Raw genomic sequence first — 16716 nt, 5'->3', positions numbered from 1 at the left:
AGTATTTCATAAGGAATCAGTTGTGTTAAGTCCAGATCCGTCCTTTTGTCCTAAAGTAAACTCTGTATTCCACTGCAACCAGGAGATTATACTTCCATTGTTCTGTCCTAATCCCGTTCATCCACTTGAGAAAGCTTGGCACTATTTAGATGTTCGCAGAGCTCTCAAGGTATACTTGTTCCGAACCCAGGACGTAAGGCTAAGAGATTCCTTGTGTGTAACCTTTCACCCAAGGACACTGGGGAGAAAAGTTTCTAAATCCACTTTGTCTTGTTGGTTGCGCGCCTGCATTGCCCTGGCCTATGAGTTCCTTAAGCTTCCAGTGCCTTGCAACATTACAGCGCACTTGACTAGGTCAGTAGCTACTATGGCTGCATTTGCACCCAATGCAGATATTTACAGAGTGGTGGTATGGTATACCCCAGACTCATTTATCAAGCATTACAAGATAGACCACTACACCTCTGTAGATGCTTCTTTTGGGAGGTGTGTTCTGCAAAGGGTTGTTTCTCATACAAAGGCAGCGGGTGGTCCCTCCCTATTGGGGCTGCTTTGGTACATCCCACGTGACGGCATGCTACCTGGGGAAAATGGGCTGTTGGTCCCACCTGAAAGGTGGTTTTCCCAGGTATCATGCCATCATGGCCCTCCCTGTTGGAGGGTAGGCGTATTGTACCATTTTTCAAATTATTACAGTTTAAGTTTCTATAGCGTTATATTGTGTGACTGAGTCAGGACCTTATCAGATATGTTATGAATGAATGTTGCTGTGCTTTAGTTTGGGCAATGCCCCTATTTTCCTTGCTGTTATGCCTGTCTGCTGTTATGGCTGTTCAGATATCTCACTTCGGTCTCGTCATGAATGAACTGGAGTGGGAGGGGAATGGGTAGTCCAGCTCTTGACTTCAGTACATTCTTGTCTTCAGATGCTAGATGGTGCTATAACCCATGTGATGGCATGATACCTGGGAAAACCACCTTTCAGGTGAGACCAGTGGTCCGTTCCACAACATAAAATATCTTAACTGTCAAAGGCTAGGGTAAAGAGGTGGGTCTTCAGCATACAGCAGAAGCTATACAGTAGGGCCCCACTCATACAGCGGGTTACGTTCTGGACCCCCGCCAAAAAGTGAAAACCACTGAAAAGTGGAACTCATTGAATAGAATGGTGCGCAACACCCAAAGACTGCCATAAAAGCGGAACAAGTGCCGTATGAGTGGGGTTTAGTCTAATTGCGTCTGAGACTGCCGCATTAGCAAAGCGCCGTAAAGCGGGGCCCTACTGTACAATGAAAACAGATGCATCTCTGTGGGGAGTGCCACAATTTAGGGACTATCACAGAGAGGGATGCCTCTTGTGCCACCATTCCCTTCACCTCCGAAGGTGGCAGAACTACCAAGAGAGCCCCCTCTGCCAATTTTATCATCTGACTGGACCTGTGGAGATGGAGCCAGTCTTTCAGATATTTGGGGCCTAAGTTGTTCAGAGTTTTAGACACCTTAAATAGGGCCCAGAAATGAAATGTCACTTAGTGCAGATGTTTTAAAACAGTGTTTTTGAACTCTAAATGGAACCCCAACCGTTAACCTGGCCACTGCATTTTGGGATAATTAAAGTTTTTAAATCATATTCAAGGGCAGTCCCATGTAGAACACATTGCAGTTGTCCAGTCTGGAGGTTACCAGAACGTGGAATACAGTGGCCAAGTCATCTCTGTCCAAGAGGAGCCGTAACTGGCATACCAGCTGTAGCTGGAAGTATGCACTGCTAGTCGCTGAGGCTACTTCTGCCTCCAGTGACAGGAGCAGCCCCAAAGCTATGGACCTGTTCCTTCCAAAGGAGTGCAACCCTGTCCAGAACAGGCAGTCTCCCTATCTCCTGGATTTGAGAACTCAGAACACATAACACCTCTGTCTTTTCAGGATTCACATTCAGTTTGTTAGCCCACATCTAGCCCATTACCGCCTTCAACCACTGGTCTTGCATCAGAACCACTTCTCCTGATAGATAGAAGACAGTGTCATCTGCATATTAACATCTCCCTCCAAATCTCCTGATGTCATCTCCAAGAGGCTTCAGATAGTTGTTAAAAAGTATTCAGAGTTGTCATACACTACCTTCCCCATCCCTTCAGCAATATATATATATAACAACACTGGGCTCATTTGCAGGACAAGTGTAACACACCCTCATAGTCCTGCCCCCTGCAATATGGGTATAATAATTATGGATTTTATCTGCACTGTCATTAACAGTAATTTTTAAAATGTTTACAAATTTAGAAGAAAATCACATTTTTTAAATGAAATAGGATCTGAGTTGTAAAGATCACAAAACTCCTCTTTGCTGCTACCTTTTGTTTTTGAGTTGAATCTCTACTCATCAATTTATTTATTTTTATTTGGTTACATTTATATACCGCCCTTAGCAAATAGCTCTCAGGGCGGTAAACAGCATAGGGTAGAATACATACATGGCAATAATAAAATCACAAAAACATATATGACATAAAAACAAATACAGTTAAACAGAAAATAAAAATAAAGACTTAGTATACAAGATTAAAAAGCTAAAAAGATTAGAGTGATTAAAATGCCTGGGAGCATAAAAAGGTGTTTACCTGGCGCCGAAAAGATAATAGTGTAGGCGCCAGGCGTACCTCTTCGGGGAGGCTACTCCACAACTCGGGGGCCACCACAGAAAAGGCCCTAGATCTAGTAACCACCCTCCGGGCTTCACAATGGTAGCCGGAGGAGGGCCATCGATGACGAATGAAGCGAATGGGTAGGTTCATAGTGGGAGAGGCGTCCCACCAGGTATTGCGGCCCCACACCATGTAAGGCTTTATAGGTCATAACCAACACTTTGAATCTCGCCCGGAAGCAAATAGGTAGCCAGTGCAGGCGAGCCAGAACAGGAGTTATATGCGAAGACCGACCGGTCCTTGTTAATAATCTAGCTGCCGCATTCTGCACTAGCTGAAGCTTCCGAACTGTCTTCAAGGGCAGCCCAATGTAGAGTGCATTACAGTAATCCAATCTCGAAGTTACCAGAGTATGGACAACTGAGGCGAGGTCATCGCCGTCCAGATAGGGGAGTAGTTGGGCTACCAAACGGAGATGGTAAAATGCATTCCGTGCCACTGAGGCCACTTGAGCCTCAAGAGACAAGGGTCAAAAAGAACCCCCCAGACTACGTACCTGTTCTTTCAGGGGGAGTGTAACCCCATCCAGAACAGGATGGACATCCACCATCTGAGTGGGGAAGGCGTTCACCAACAGTGTCTCAGTCTTGTCTGGATTGAGTCTCAGTTTATTAGCTCTCATCCAGTCCATTATCATGGTCAGGCAACGGTTCAGCACATCAACAGACTCACCTGAAGAAGATGAAAAGGAGAAATAGAGTTGCGTGTCATCAGCATACTGGTGACAACGCACTCCAAAACTCCTGATGACCGCACCCAGAGGCTGCATATAAATGTTAAAAAGCATAGGGGACAAAACCGACCCCTGAGGGACTCCACAATGGAGAGTCCAGGGTGTCGAGTAATGTTCCCCAAGCACTACCTTCTGGCGACGATCCGCAAAGTAGGAGAGGAACCACTGCCAAGCAGTACCCCCAACTCCCAACTCCGTGAGTCTCCCCAGAAGGATACCATGGTCGATGGTATCAAACGCCACTGAGAGATTAAGGAGAATCAACAAAGTCACACTCCCCCTGTCCCTCTCCAGACAAAGGTCATCATACAGGGCGACCAAGGCTGTTTCAGTGCCAAAACCGGGCCTAAAACCGGATTGAAACGGATCCAGATAATCGGTTTCATCCAAGAGCACCTGGAGTTGGCTAGCAACCACCCACTCCAAAACCTTGCCCAAAAAGGGGACATTCGCCACCGGTCTGTAGTTGTTCACATTATCCGGGTCCAGGGAAGGTTTCTTTAATAGAGGTCTCACTATTGCCTCCTTGAGGCTACTTGGGACTACTCCCTTTCTCAAGGAGGCATTAACCACTTCCCTGGCACAGCCGGTGTTTCCAGCCCTGCTAGCTTTCACTAGCCAAGATGGGCAAGGGTCCAGAACAGACATGGTTGGCCGGACCATTCCAAGCACCTTGTCCACTTCCTCGAGCTGCACCAACTGAAACTCATCCAATAATAAAGAACAAGGCCGTGCTCCGGACACTTCACTGGATTCATCTGTCACAACATCAGAGTCTAAGTCCCTACGAATGCAAGCAATCTTGCTTTGAAAGAGCCCAGCAATTTCGTTGCAGCGGGCTTCAGATGTTTCTATAGTATCGGGCGGGCCAGAATGTAAAAGCCCCCGCACAACTTTAAAAAGCTCCGCTGGGCGGCATAAAGATGACCTAATAGAGGCAGCAAAGTAAAGTTTTTTCGCTGTCCTTACCGCTTTCATATACAACTTATTGGTGGCACTTACCAAAGCATGGTTACAATCGTTGGGAGTTCGCCTCCATCTGCACTCCAGCCTCCTCCTCTCTTGCTTCATCACTCTCAGCTCCGGGGTATACCACGGAGCTGTATGAGCTCTACATCGGAGGGGGCGCGCAGGAGTGATCGTGTCAACAGCCCGAGTCATCTCCGTATTCCACAGTGCGACCAGGGCCTCTACAGGAGCACCAGTCTTATCAGCCGGAAAATCTCCTAGAGCCCTCTGAAAACCAAGAGGATCCATCAGACTGTGGGAGCGGACCAACCTAATAGGTCCTCCACCTTTGCAGAGGGGAAGAGCTACTGTAAGCCTAAATCTCAACAAGCGGTGATCTGTCCATGACAATGGGGTAGATGAAAAACATCCCACCTCCAGATCACCATCTCCGTGACCAGTGGCGAAGATCAAATCAAGAGTATGTCCCGACACATGCGTTGGGCCAGTAGAAAATTGAGACAGCCCCATTGTTGTCATGGAGGCAATGAAGTCCTGAGCTGCACCAGATAAGACAGCCTCGGCATGGACATTGAAATCCCCCAGTACCAAAAGTCTAGGGGATCTCAATAGTACCTCCGAGACTATCTCCGTCAGCTCAGCTAAGGAAGCTGTTGGGCAACAAGGTGGACGGTACACCAACAGTATTCCTAGTCTGTCTCCCTGGCCCAATATAAGGTGGAGACACTCTAGACCAGTCGCCACCTGGACAGGATGCTTAGTGAGAGGAAAAGTACTCCTATAGACCACAGGAACTCCCCCTCCCCGGCCCTCAGATCTACCACAGTGCTGAACCGCATACCCAGGTGGGCAAAGCTGGGAAAGAGCAACTCCTCCCTGATCACCCACCCAGGTCTCGGTTATACACGCCAGGTCGGCACCCTCATCCAGAATTAAATCATGGACGAGGGAGGTTTTATTATATACTGACCTGGCATTCAAGAGCAGCACTTGGAGATCCGAGAGCTGGCTGATAGGACAACCGGCAATCCTGTGGGTAAGAGGAGAACCGGAACAAGGCACAGACACAACTTGTCTGGGACGAGTTCCCCTTACCTGGCCAGTTCTCCTCCTAACACCATACCTTCCATTACCCGTCATTACGTTAATTGGGGCCCCCGAAAGCCCCCCCACGAAGGATGTAATCCTTGCTCCCAGGCACATAGTAAAAATACACAAATACACATACACAAAACAATCATACAAAACATTCACACCACATTAATCAGAGTGACACTTAAATCCTGGATGCCTGAATTGTTTTCTATGTGGTAGCAATCACTTCACCACCAGAGAAGACCAGCAGGAAAGGTTTAAAAGCAAGCCAAGCATCCAGATAATGGGTGTTTCAGTCTAACTTTCTCTTTGTCTAAGTGTCTAGATCTGCTTTCTAAATGTCAGTAATTGCTATGACTTCATTCATTGGCTAAAAACACTGAAAGGTGGGAGCAAGCTAGCTCGTCACAAAACAAATGAGAACCCCGAATTGCACACGTTAGAAAACTCATGGGCTCCTTCTGGGAGGAAGGGCGGGATATAAATAAAATAAATAAATAAGATGCATGCTAAAAACTCCAGCTGTTCTAGTATTATAAACATTAAAAAGAATAGGAAAAAGAAAGCTCAGATGGGAATACACACACATGCATATTTCTATATTATTTTTAATTATATTTTGATGTAACTACAAAGGAACACAAATATCAAAGGTTGCATGGGAGCTTTTTTTTCCCTATGTTCCCTTTGTAGGTTTAAGCATGAAGAAGAAAATCCCTAAACTGGCACCTATTCTTGACAAAACTGCAGCTATCTGCAGATGAACATCCATTTTCATCTACTGGGTGCCAGGTGGGATTCAGACACTGGAGAGCTCCAATTTCCATCCATTAGGAAGCAGATTCTTTGAGAGAATAAAAACTTGCCTATTCAGTGAATAGGCACAGAATTCTGGATCTGCTCTGTAATCAGAGCAAGCCAAAAGAAAAACTTTTTAAAAGCAAAGTGAACAAATAAGATAGCAATTAGGCCCTTCTTTGACTCCAAGGGAATCTACAGCGAGTCTTGTTCCATGTCTGAACTCTTCTCCTCCATCTGCCTCCTCAATTGCAGATGCAGAAAAAAAATGTTTTAGTCTATGCTTGTCAGGCATCAGGTGTCAGGTCTAGTTGATAAGCATTGCTACAGTGCCCTTTTTACTCCCTGGCTAAGCACAAACAGTTTTGCATAGCCCTCAAAAAAAACACCATGCAAAAGCTGTTTCTAGGCATTTTTTTCTTGAGGTAGCAGGTGCAGTAAAATAGAAAAAAGCGAATGAGAAGTAGCTTCGCACCCTTCAATGTGACTGCTTCAGGGCACAAAAAAAGGTAAATAGAAGGAAATAACAGTTCCTTCCAAAGCACAAATTAATGGCTATCTTAATTTACTAGGTTCTGATCAGTGCAAAAATGATATAAATGGCAGAGTCCTTTACAAAACTAAACAGGAAGTGCCTGATATAAAAGTGCTGGCTTCATTCTGACATAAGATGTTATGATTCAGACTTAACAGATATTGCCACATTTTACTTAAAGAGGTTACAATTCTATTTATTTTTGATATACCACTCGGCCTCCACGTCCCAACCCCAGTCTGTTATTTTAATTGTTTGTTATAGCAGTTCTGGCATTTACCTACTGAAATAACCCATTTCAGGCAGTTTCAGTAACACTTCAGCTTGATTAGAAATGGGTAGCGAGGCAATATCTACTTGATTGAGCTGCCCATTTGAAATCCCCATATAATGTGAAAATCAAAGGAACAAATGGGAATTTTCACAAGGAGGAGAACATATTTAGATTTAGTTTACCTTTTTCACACAACACTCAAACACAAGATGTAAAACATTCTTTCAGTAATCATAAGTGCAGCTGTGTATCCAACTTGATGTGTTTCTTTAACATTAATGGTAATTGTGTGCATTAGCGTAAAATTTTTGTGCTTATTCTTTTGCAAGTTGGAGCATGAAAAGAAAAAAGTGAAGAAGTTAGTAGAATTAAAACGATTGGTGGAAATACGGTTAGAGGAAGAAATGAAGAGAAACCGAGAATTACAAAAAGAATGTAGTGGGTAAGGAAGTTTTCACTGTTCAGGAAATAATAAATGGATGCTTTGGTTTTCTAGAAATTCTGTTTTAAATATATTTAGCATTATCCTGTTGCAGTAGTGGCTGATGGTGCATGATACGGGTGCAGCATTGGTAATATTGGATTGGCCAAGCCCCCTCCCTGCCTTGCCCTTCACTCTCGGTAACCCACAGTGCTGTGCGGTGTTGGTGGTTATTCTGAGAGTTTTGTGGTGATTGTTAGTTAATAAAATATATTAATGAATGTGTGTGTGAATGGGTGTTGGTCTCATGTGCCTTATAACAAATAATTCTCATTAGTATTACTTATTGAGAATTAACAATTTAATTAGCTAAGGAGTATAAATAAATTCTGTCCTTGATTTAATGAATTTCTGAGTTGTTTGTTATTGATTTATTGGGTAGTTTATTCCTGAGGGGGAAAAAAAATAGAAATAGCTAATTCCTGCTAGTGGTGAAATGCCTAAAAATCAAACAAAAGGTTCTTCAGAACACTCTAAAAAGGCAAAAAGTGTGGAGAAAGCAGAAGGAACAGTTGGCGCGGTAACGCTTGCAGTCTGCTTTAGAAGAGAAAAACACAAGCTGCTGTGGTGCGCAAAGAGACTGCTACCATTTTGATCAAAGGAGCACAATTCAAATGGCAACTTTTGGCCTGTTGACTCCTGCTATAGTGGAGAAGATGGCCAGTACTTTGAATAAGAGTCTAACAAGCCCTGCAGTAGCAAAGCAAAAAGTGGCCAAAAATACTTGCGCAGTTAGGGAGAAAAGTAAGGGGTGGTCTTATCAGCTGCAGATTTAGAGCACAGAAGACCAGCTTATGTGGGAGAGCAAAGCCAGCAGTGGGTGGCAACTCATGATGAAATTCTTTCTGATGATGAAGAGGTTGCTGGCCCATAACCAGATCCAGTGGTTCTGTTTGCTTCTGATTCTTATCGAGGAAGATGACTTTATTGGTTTTGTTAAGAAGCATCCTGAAGCTTTACAGGGCAGCTTAGATACTGAAGAATTGAGGTTATGCTGCCACCTCTGGTCAAATCCAGAAACAGCAGCAGAAAAACTTAATACAGTCCATTACTGTGGTCTCTGCTGTATCTCCTATCAAAATGAGGAATTTCAGCAAGTAGAATCTTTTATTTTAAGTCATAATGAATTGACTCAAATTAAAAGAGCAATGATGGTTGATATTTCTGCAGACTTAGCTGCATTTAGGCAGTCTTTCCAAGTACCCCCTGTGAAAGCATAACAAATGGCAAACTTAGTTCCTGTGCAAGTGCCACAAATAGGAAACTCACTTCATTCTACTGTAAATACTCAATTAAATTCTGCTCCATTGCAGCAGGCTACTAACTTGATTCAGTCAGCTAATACTCCTAGTGAGCAGCAAGTGCTCCATAGAGAACACATTCATGTGACTCTAGACCTACATGATTACCACTCTGGACATAGACTGGACTGCATAGACTGGTGGAATGACAGAGGTCTGGCAGCTAAAACTCTGAAGCACAACAGGCTGGATGTGATCACTCTTTTAATTCATTAAAAGGAAAACTTAGAGGAACTGAGTGATGAAGCTGAGGCAGAGGAACATTCAACCTTGAGACTGTTTCATAATGCCCATTACTTATCTTTGTTATGCAAGGCTATGGCAGCAGTAGATTTAAAAGACTCTACTAATAAGGTGGTGCCTTCCACATCCAGGGGAGCTACTGTTTTACAGAAACAAAGCCTAACAATAAGGTGGTTAAAGTGCCATCTCTGCTTTAAAAGTCAGTGAAATCTGATTGGGACTAAAATCGGTGTCATATGCTAATAAGTTGTGCCTTTTAGATAAAGAGTTTATGGAAGAGTTGAAGATTCCAGCAATTGATGCACCAATTTCTGCACTGGTATCCAAAATTTTCTTTCAAGAGAAGGAGATGCTTTACTAAGGATCTCACAGATTGTAAGTTAGATTTGTCTTTGAAGAAAATGCATGTGGCTACAGTGTTAGCAAGTGCATGTGACTGCAGTTTGCTTCATGTGCAGTGTTTGTTTTTTCAAGAGCAGCATTATTGTAGTTAGACGATGTTTTAGATAATCCAGATCAGGATCCAGAAAGACTCAGGAAAGCCATTGTGAAGATTTCCAGAGCAGAGGCATATATTGCTGATGCAACCATAAACACAACACAATTTCCATCCAGGGCCTAGCAGCTAAAGCTAAATCGCATTTTATAGCTTTGCCATTGGGAGGCAGAATCTAGTTTCCATGAGGTGTTGGCAACTGAGCTCTATACAAGCAAGAAGTTATTTCGTAAAGATAACTTGAAATATGTTTTAGTGGAGACAAGAAGGCAATGCCAGTAACACATGAGAGAGATGACAAGTGTTCATTTCGGTGTTACCAGCCATAGCAGACTTACTGTTTTTCAAGATTTGGCAGAAGAGAGCAAGATTATTGTTCTAGTAGGCCAGCCTGGAGAGGTCAAGATTTCATCCTCATGTTCAGCAGCAATGGGGATCAAGAATTTCAAATACAATCACCTCCAACTAAGGTAGAAGGCAGCAAAGGCAATTCTGACTCATTCAAGATTTCAGTAGGCAGCAGGTTACTGCACTATGCTCAGTAGTGGAGACAATGACATTAGACCATTGGGTGAATGATGTGGTGCATCATGGGTATCAGATAGAATTTCAGGCTCTACCTCCAAGCAGATATGTACAAGCTCCAGTTTCTTTATCCAGAGAAGCGCAGACTAGTGCAAGCGGCAATAAATCATCTATTGCAATAGCAGCTATAGAACCAGTCCAGCAACACCAGAGACGTTATGGCTTCTACTCTTTGCTCTTTATGGTGCTGCAGAAAGGGGGCATTTGGAGGGCTGTATTGGACCTGAAATTCTTGAACAGATTCATGAGATATAATAAATTTCTCATGGAGACATTGGTTTCAATTTGGGAAGTAACCATGAGAGTATTTAGCCTGCATAGATTTGACGGAGGCTTATTCATGTGCCAATTCATTCAAAGCACCAACAGTTTCTTCACCTTGCTTACAGCAACCAACATTACCAATATAGGGCAATGCCCTTTGACTTGTCGACAGTCCAAATGTCTTCACAAAGATAATGGTGTCCTTTGTAGCTCACCTGCATCAAGAAGAGGTACCTGTACTTAGATAACATACTGATTTGGTCAACATCAATAGAGGCAGACTATTGGGACATTCATGTAACTCTAGCAGCTCTCAAACACCAAGGGTTCCTGGTAAACACCATGAAGAGTCATCTGACCCCAGTGCAATGGTTGCAGCATCGGAGGTCAATGATAGATATGGAACAGGTGACTATATCTCTTTTGGAGGAAAGCATGGAGAAGATAAAGATGGGCTTTCAACCATTACTGAGGAAAACATCAGAAGATCTCATGACATTGGAAAAGGTCTTAGGGATGCTGGTTTCTGCTATCCAAGTTACACTGTGGGCCAGATTCCATACTCGTTTTCTGCAGTGGGCATTTCTACCTTATCAGATGCAGATTACAAACTCCAAACATCTTCAGGTTCCTTTAACAGGTCAGTTGCAAGCAGCTCTAAGATGGTGGACAAAAGACTGCAATTTTCACAAAGATGTACCTATGAAGAATCCACAAGGGAGGTAGTGACAACAGACATGAGCCTGAAGAGACAGGGCGCTCACTGCAGGGGCAAGATGAGTTCATTCAAGCTGCGTAGTCTACTCAGGAGATAAATCAAAGCATAAACCTGTTGGAGATGAGGGCTGCAAGATTGGCCCTGCAAGAGTTCATGCCTCTACTTGGCCTCATTCAAGTAATGTTGAGAACTGACAATAATTCTATGATGGTGCTTTTCAGTAGTCAGGGAGGAATGAAAATCTTGGGTTCTACATCAGAAAACATCAAAACGGCTTGGGCAGAGAGGTCGAAGTCCATAACAGTGGAGTACATTCTGAGGGGTGGACATGGTACAAGCAGACTGGTTGAGCTGACAGAATATGATGCCAGGAGGGTGGCAACTTCACAGGGTGGTATTCAAATTGATTTGCAGGTGATTCAGGAGAATGGCTGTGGATCTGTTTGTGTCAGATGTCAATCAGCTTTGGAGGTACTATACGAGGTACCCATCATTGGTAGCAGAAGGAGTGGATACATTGAACTCACTGTGGCCAACAGGAATGCTTTACATCTTTCCGTGAATTACTCTGATGGATTATGTACTGAAGAAGGAGAGGACAGAGAGAGCAAATGTCATTCTACTAGCCCTGTACTGGTAAAGGAGACCGTGGTTTTCAGAACTGGTCAACTTAGCAGTAGAGCCTCCATGGAATCTGTCTCCACGCAGATCTGCTGCTACAGGGTTCTCTAGTGCATCCCAATCTGGAATGGTTGAAGTTAACTACTTGGAGGCTGTATTGAGAAATTTTGAGAGAGCAGGTTTGCCATCAGGTGTAGTTGAAACTGTATTGGTTTGTTGTAGGCTATCAGCAATAAGGAACTATCAGTACACCTGGGCTGCCTTTCTACTCTGGTGCAACAAAAATCATGTGCTGCCTCAGAAGATGGGCATCTCTGAATTGTTACCTTTCTTGCAAGATGATCTGAAGCAGGGAGCAAAGCCAAATACGCTGTGCAAAGAAGCATCAGCATTGACAACAATGCTTTCTAGGTTCCCCAATTGAGTCACTAGGTGCTCATACATATCTGAAATGGTTTTTAGGAGGGGTGACTTTGTCTTCAGTGCTTGTACAGCATCATTTTCCCATGTGGTGTCTGCATAAAATATTGTCAACCCTTCAAAAAACACCTTTAGAACCATTGGCATCTGCTTCTTTAAGGATATTGTTTTATAAAGGGCTGTTCTTAGTAATGATAACATCAGCAAGAGGAATATTGGAACTGGCAGCATTGTCAGTGGCAAAACATCTTTGTATATTTCACAAACACCGAGTGGTACGTCAAACTGATCCAGCATTCATACCAAAAGTAAATACAGCTTGTCACCCTCAGCAGGCATTAGTTTTGCCTACTTTTTGTCCATTACCAGCACATGCTGTTGAATGTGCATGGCATTCTTTAGATGTGGGAAGAGCATTCAAAGTACATATTTATAGAAATAGATGAACCAGGCAAACAGATTCTTTATTTGTATCTTTCCATCCAACTAGTTTGGTAAAAAAGGTTTCCTCATGCACTTTAGCAATATGGATAAAAGGGTGCATCGTTACAGTGTATCATGCTTTACAACTAACTCTGCCATGTGGTATTGTGGCACACTCCACAAGAGCAGTGGCTGCTACTGCAGAATACTCACCTGGCACACCTGTGCAGGAGGTCTGTCGTGCAGCCTCTTGGGCAAACCTGAATATGTTCACCAAACATTATAAGATAGACATTTATGTCTCTGTGGAAGCAGCCTTTGGGAGGTGGGTTCTTCAGCAGATAACTCATCATTAGAGAGAACATACTGACCCACACTGAAGGTCAGCTTTTGGAACATCTCACTTGGGGATGTCCTCGTGCCCCCTGGAGAAGGAACCATTTTCTCACCAGAATAGTGTTTCTGTGGGGGCTCTAGGACACTGCCAAGGCCCACCCTGGAATGTAAAGCAAGGAAAAGTAGGTGGAGATTGTAGGGTCAGGAGACTGACCTTGCAAATTAGAAATTTACGTTTTATGTTGAATGGTGTGAGTTCATTGTGGTTTGTGTTACTATGTTAGTGTTTTTTCCCTATTCTATTATACTTTCAATCTTGGCAAGACGGTGAATTAACACTCCATGGGAGGAGCTGAGATGAGAGTCCTTTGCAGTGTTGTCTTTTTCCTGCCTCAAGCAACCAGAGAAGAAGACAATACCCACTTGGTGTCCTAGTGCCACCAGAGAAATACCTTTCTGTTGAGTAAAATGGTTCCTTTTCAGGGTAAGAAGTGACTAAAGATGCTGCTGCAAGGTGAGTAAAAGTGAAGATGGCAACACCACAGAAGATGGAGACCTGGAGGTCAGAAAGGCAGTTATTCTTTGTCTTATGTGACAGTGCTGCTAATGTTGCCAAGGCCTGAGTTGCCTGCTTCACAAATGCAGTCCATCACACAGATGTGCACTTTTTACTAGTTAAGTAGTTGATTTACCTATATTAAGAAATAACTAAGGCCATTTGAATTTGTGAAAATTTTGACATTGGGAATTCAGAGTTGAACAAACATGCTTTGAAAGGAACAAGCCACTGTACTTTGCATTCTCTTGTACATTTAGATATGAGGAACATCTCTCTGGTGGAGGAAAAAATCAGTGTAGAATATTTTAAGCAATTGAAGTAACATTTTAATCCAGGTTTTGTCATCAGTGTTTAATTTGTTTTCTAAACTATTACTCTGCAGAGTCAGAAAGCTTCTTAAAACAACTAAAAAGAAGCTAAAAGAATATGAGAGTGGAGACAGTTCATCTCAAACTAGTTTTCATGGAGCAACAAAGAACAGATACTCAGAAAGTGACACTGAAATTGAAAAATTAAGAACAAAGGTATGTTTCGGTTTTGGTTTAATACAAATATCCTTTTTTAAAGGATCTTGCATGTTCTAAAGTACTCATTTTTTATTAAAAATTAAATTAACCTGGTTACATTTTTTGTGAACCATTGCCATAGCAGTCATCAATAAGTCTATTAATCATGTATAATATCTATAGTCTATCAAACTCTCATCCACGTATTTTACATGAATAAAGATGGGCTGCAAAAGGGTTATTGTCACTGGAAAATGACAGATGTGAACAGATGCAGACACTAATGAGTGTGGGCAGGTACTCTCAGTACTAGGAAAATCGTAAGTAGTTTGAGATGTATTTTCTTTTGAGTTGTCAAAATATATGTTGGAAGCATTCAAATAACAGAGGGGTGGAGCCAATCTGCTTAAGGGGAGCAGAGGGGGTGGATTTAACATATATTATCATAAAATCCTGCAATGAGTCTTTATTTTGCAGCCAAACTCCAGCAAGGCAGCAACATAAGCTGTGGAGCTACCACCAAAAGCATGTGCAGCCCCAAATGAGCTGTGAAAGAGCCTCCTGCCAAGTGCAGAGCGTGTTCAAGATTGTAATGGAAGAGTAAGAAACCCTGAGAGGTGGATGGGGAATTAATGAAACCCGAGGGAGAATTCAGAGTTCCAGCTGTGAAGTAATCAGTACCCAATTTCTTAGAGGAAATTCAAAGAATTCAGCATTCAGCAACCCAAAATTAAGCAATAAGTGGTCCGTGTTGCTCTTAGTTACCTGGGTGCGCACACACTACACTGACAGGCTCAGGATGTTACCCAACACTGACAAGTTCAACCCTTTGAACTGCATTCTTGATATGAACTGGGTATTGCTGTTATTCCCTATGAATGCTGAATTTCCAATAACTGTGAGTCATGAGCTTTCTTGGATCAAGTGTCTGCCATTTGTGCAGACTGACCATTGCTACTATCAATTGAACGATTTAGTATGCCCTTCGGATTGACCCCACTGTGGTCAGAAATGTCCTTGATGGAGCATTGAGGAGACAATTGAACTCTAGAGCAGGTGTATGGAAACTTTGGCCCTTCAGATGTTGCTGAACTATAACTCCCATCATTCCTGTCCATTGGCCATGCTTGCTAGGGCTGATGGGAGCTGTAGTTCAGCAACATGTGGAGGGCCAAAGGATCCCTGCTTCTTCTCGAGAGCAGTAGTGGGGAATGTCTGGCCCACAGGCTTAATGAGGCTCAGCACAGATCCCAATTTGATCTGCAAATTCCCAGAAATTATGCCCACCTGCTCTGCATCCCATGTGATATCAGATGTGAGACAGGTAGAACATGGCTACAGTTCCCCATGCTGATCCCCATGCTGTACATGGGGCAGGGCAAGAGGCATGTGATCTAACTAGACAAGAAAGGAACCTCCAGACAGAGCTGAGAATCCAGATTCTGATTTGATTGCTGTGGATGAGGAGGAATGGATTAGGGTCTGAAGAAGTGGCTTCTAATTGCCTCTTCTGGGATTCCCAGTCTCACCTTGCTATGCAAGACAATGGTGACTGTATATCTGAATTCCAAGGAAATACCTCCTGCTACTTCCTTATCCAGGGTGGCAACAGTCTAGAGTGGTGATGCTTTCATCATTGTTTTCTAAAGTTATCAAATCTGATTTTGATATACTCTTGCATTTCAAGAAATCTGTCCCTACAGCTAACAAGTATTATGCTCTTGAGCAAAATCTGATGGATCAATTGATGCTTCCTCATGTTGATGAGCACATAGCAGGACTAGTGAGTCCTTCTATGAATCCACAGTGTGGAACTAGTGAGTCCTTTAAATCTGAAGGTTTTGGGTGCGCAGCTAAAGGGTGCTGGTGAACAAAAGATGATTCTGTGTTTGAGATGAGTTCACACTAGTGTCTTGTCAGTGTGTGTGTGTAGGGGGGAGGGGCTGCATCAGTCTTTGTAAGGGCCTCCTTGTTCTGGAAACTTCTTGGATGGTTCACAAGAAGATCCTCTTCTCAATTAATCTCATATTTACATGTTCTTGTTTTGTGCCCATGCAGGCATTACATGAGGTTTACAATCAATAGCCACTTCCAGTACAAGGTCATGCCCTTCAGCCTGTCATTGGCCCCAGGGTGTTCCCAAAAATTGTAGTCACCATGGTGGTCCACCTCAGTCTGCAAGGTTTTCACATATTATCCCTATGTGGACAACCTACACATCACATGTGCATGTCTCAAGACGATGGATTTCTGATCAATCACACAAAGAGTCACCTGTGTCTGCTTCAATGGATCCTGCACCTGGGGGGGGGTGATAGACACAGAGATGGGGGGGTCATGTCACTTTCATGAGAACAAGCCTCCAAGAGTTGGTTGGTGGTTCATTCTGTTCTTTCCTCTCCATCAATGGATCTCAAACTTGCAGGAAACCTAGTCCTCGTGGTCTGGGCAATTGCGATAACTTCTTGGACAGGACTCCATACCTGCCATCTTCAATTAGTCTTGCTGCCCTTTCAAAGCAACATCACAGTCAGACATCACCTTCAGGTTTCTCTGACATGCAGTCTACCAGTCTTTGGTTTGGTAGTCACTGGAGGTCATTCTGCAAGGGGAGTTCCACTTCGAGATCCTCCCCGGATGATTGGAACCTCAGG

At 43.3% G+C, this 16716-nt stretch overlaps 1 protein-coding gene across 6 annotated transcripts in view; it reads left to right on the top strand.

Annotated features, from left to right (window-relative positions):
• The window catches only part of ANKRD26 (ankyrin repeat domain containing 26), a 198269-nt gene that overhangs the window by 134713 nt on the left and 46840 nt on the right, over positions 1–16716 (top strand). For all 6 annotated transcript variants that reach the window (XM_061640078.1, XM_061640076.1, XM_061640074.1 and 3 more), the window contains 2 exons: positions 7439–7551; positions 13939–14080. In XM_061640078.1, coding sequence (XP_061496062.1) covers positions 7439–7551; positions 13939–14080 — 255 coding nt within the window. The remainder of the gene's footprint in view (positions 1–7438; positions 7552–13938; positions 14081–16716) is intronic.

Source organism: Rhineura floridana, chromosome 8 (assembly GCF_030035675.1).
Source record: "Rhineura floridana isolate rRhiFlo1 chromosome 8, rRhiFlo1.hap2, whole genome shotgun sequence".
Taxonomy (NCBI): domain Eukaryota; kingdom Metazoa; phylum Chordata; class Lepidosauria; order Squamata; family Rhineuridae; genus Rhineura; species Rhineura floridana.
Note: the sequence above shows the minus strand (reverse complement) of the source record. Positions and strands in the feature narration are given on the sequence as shown.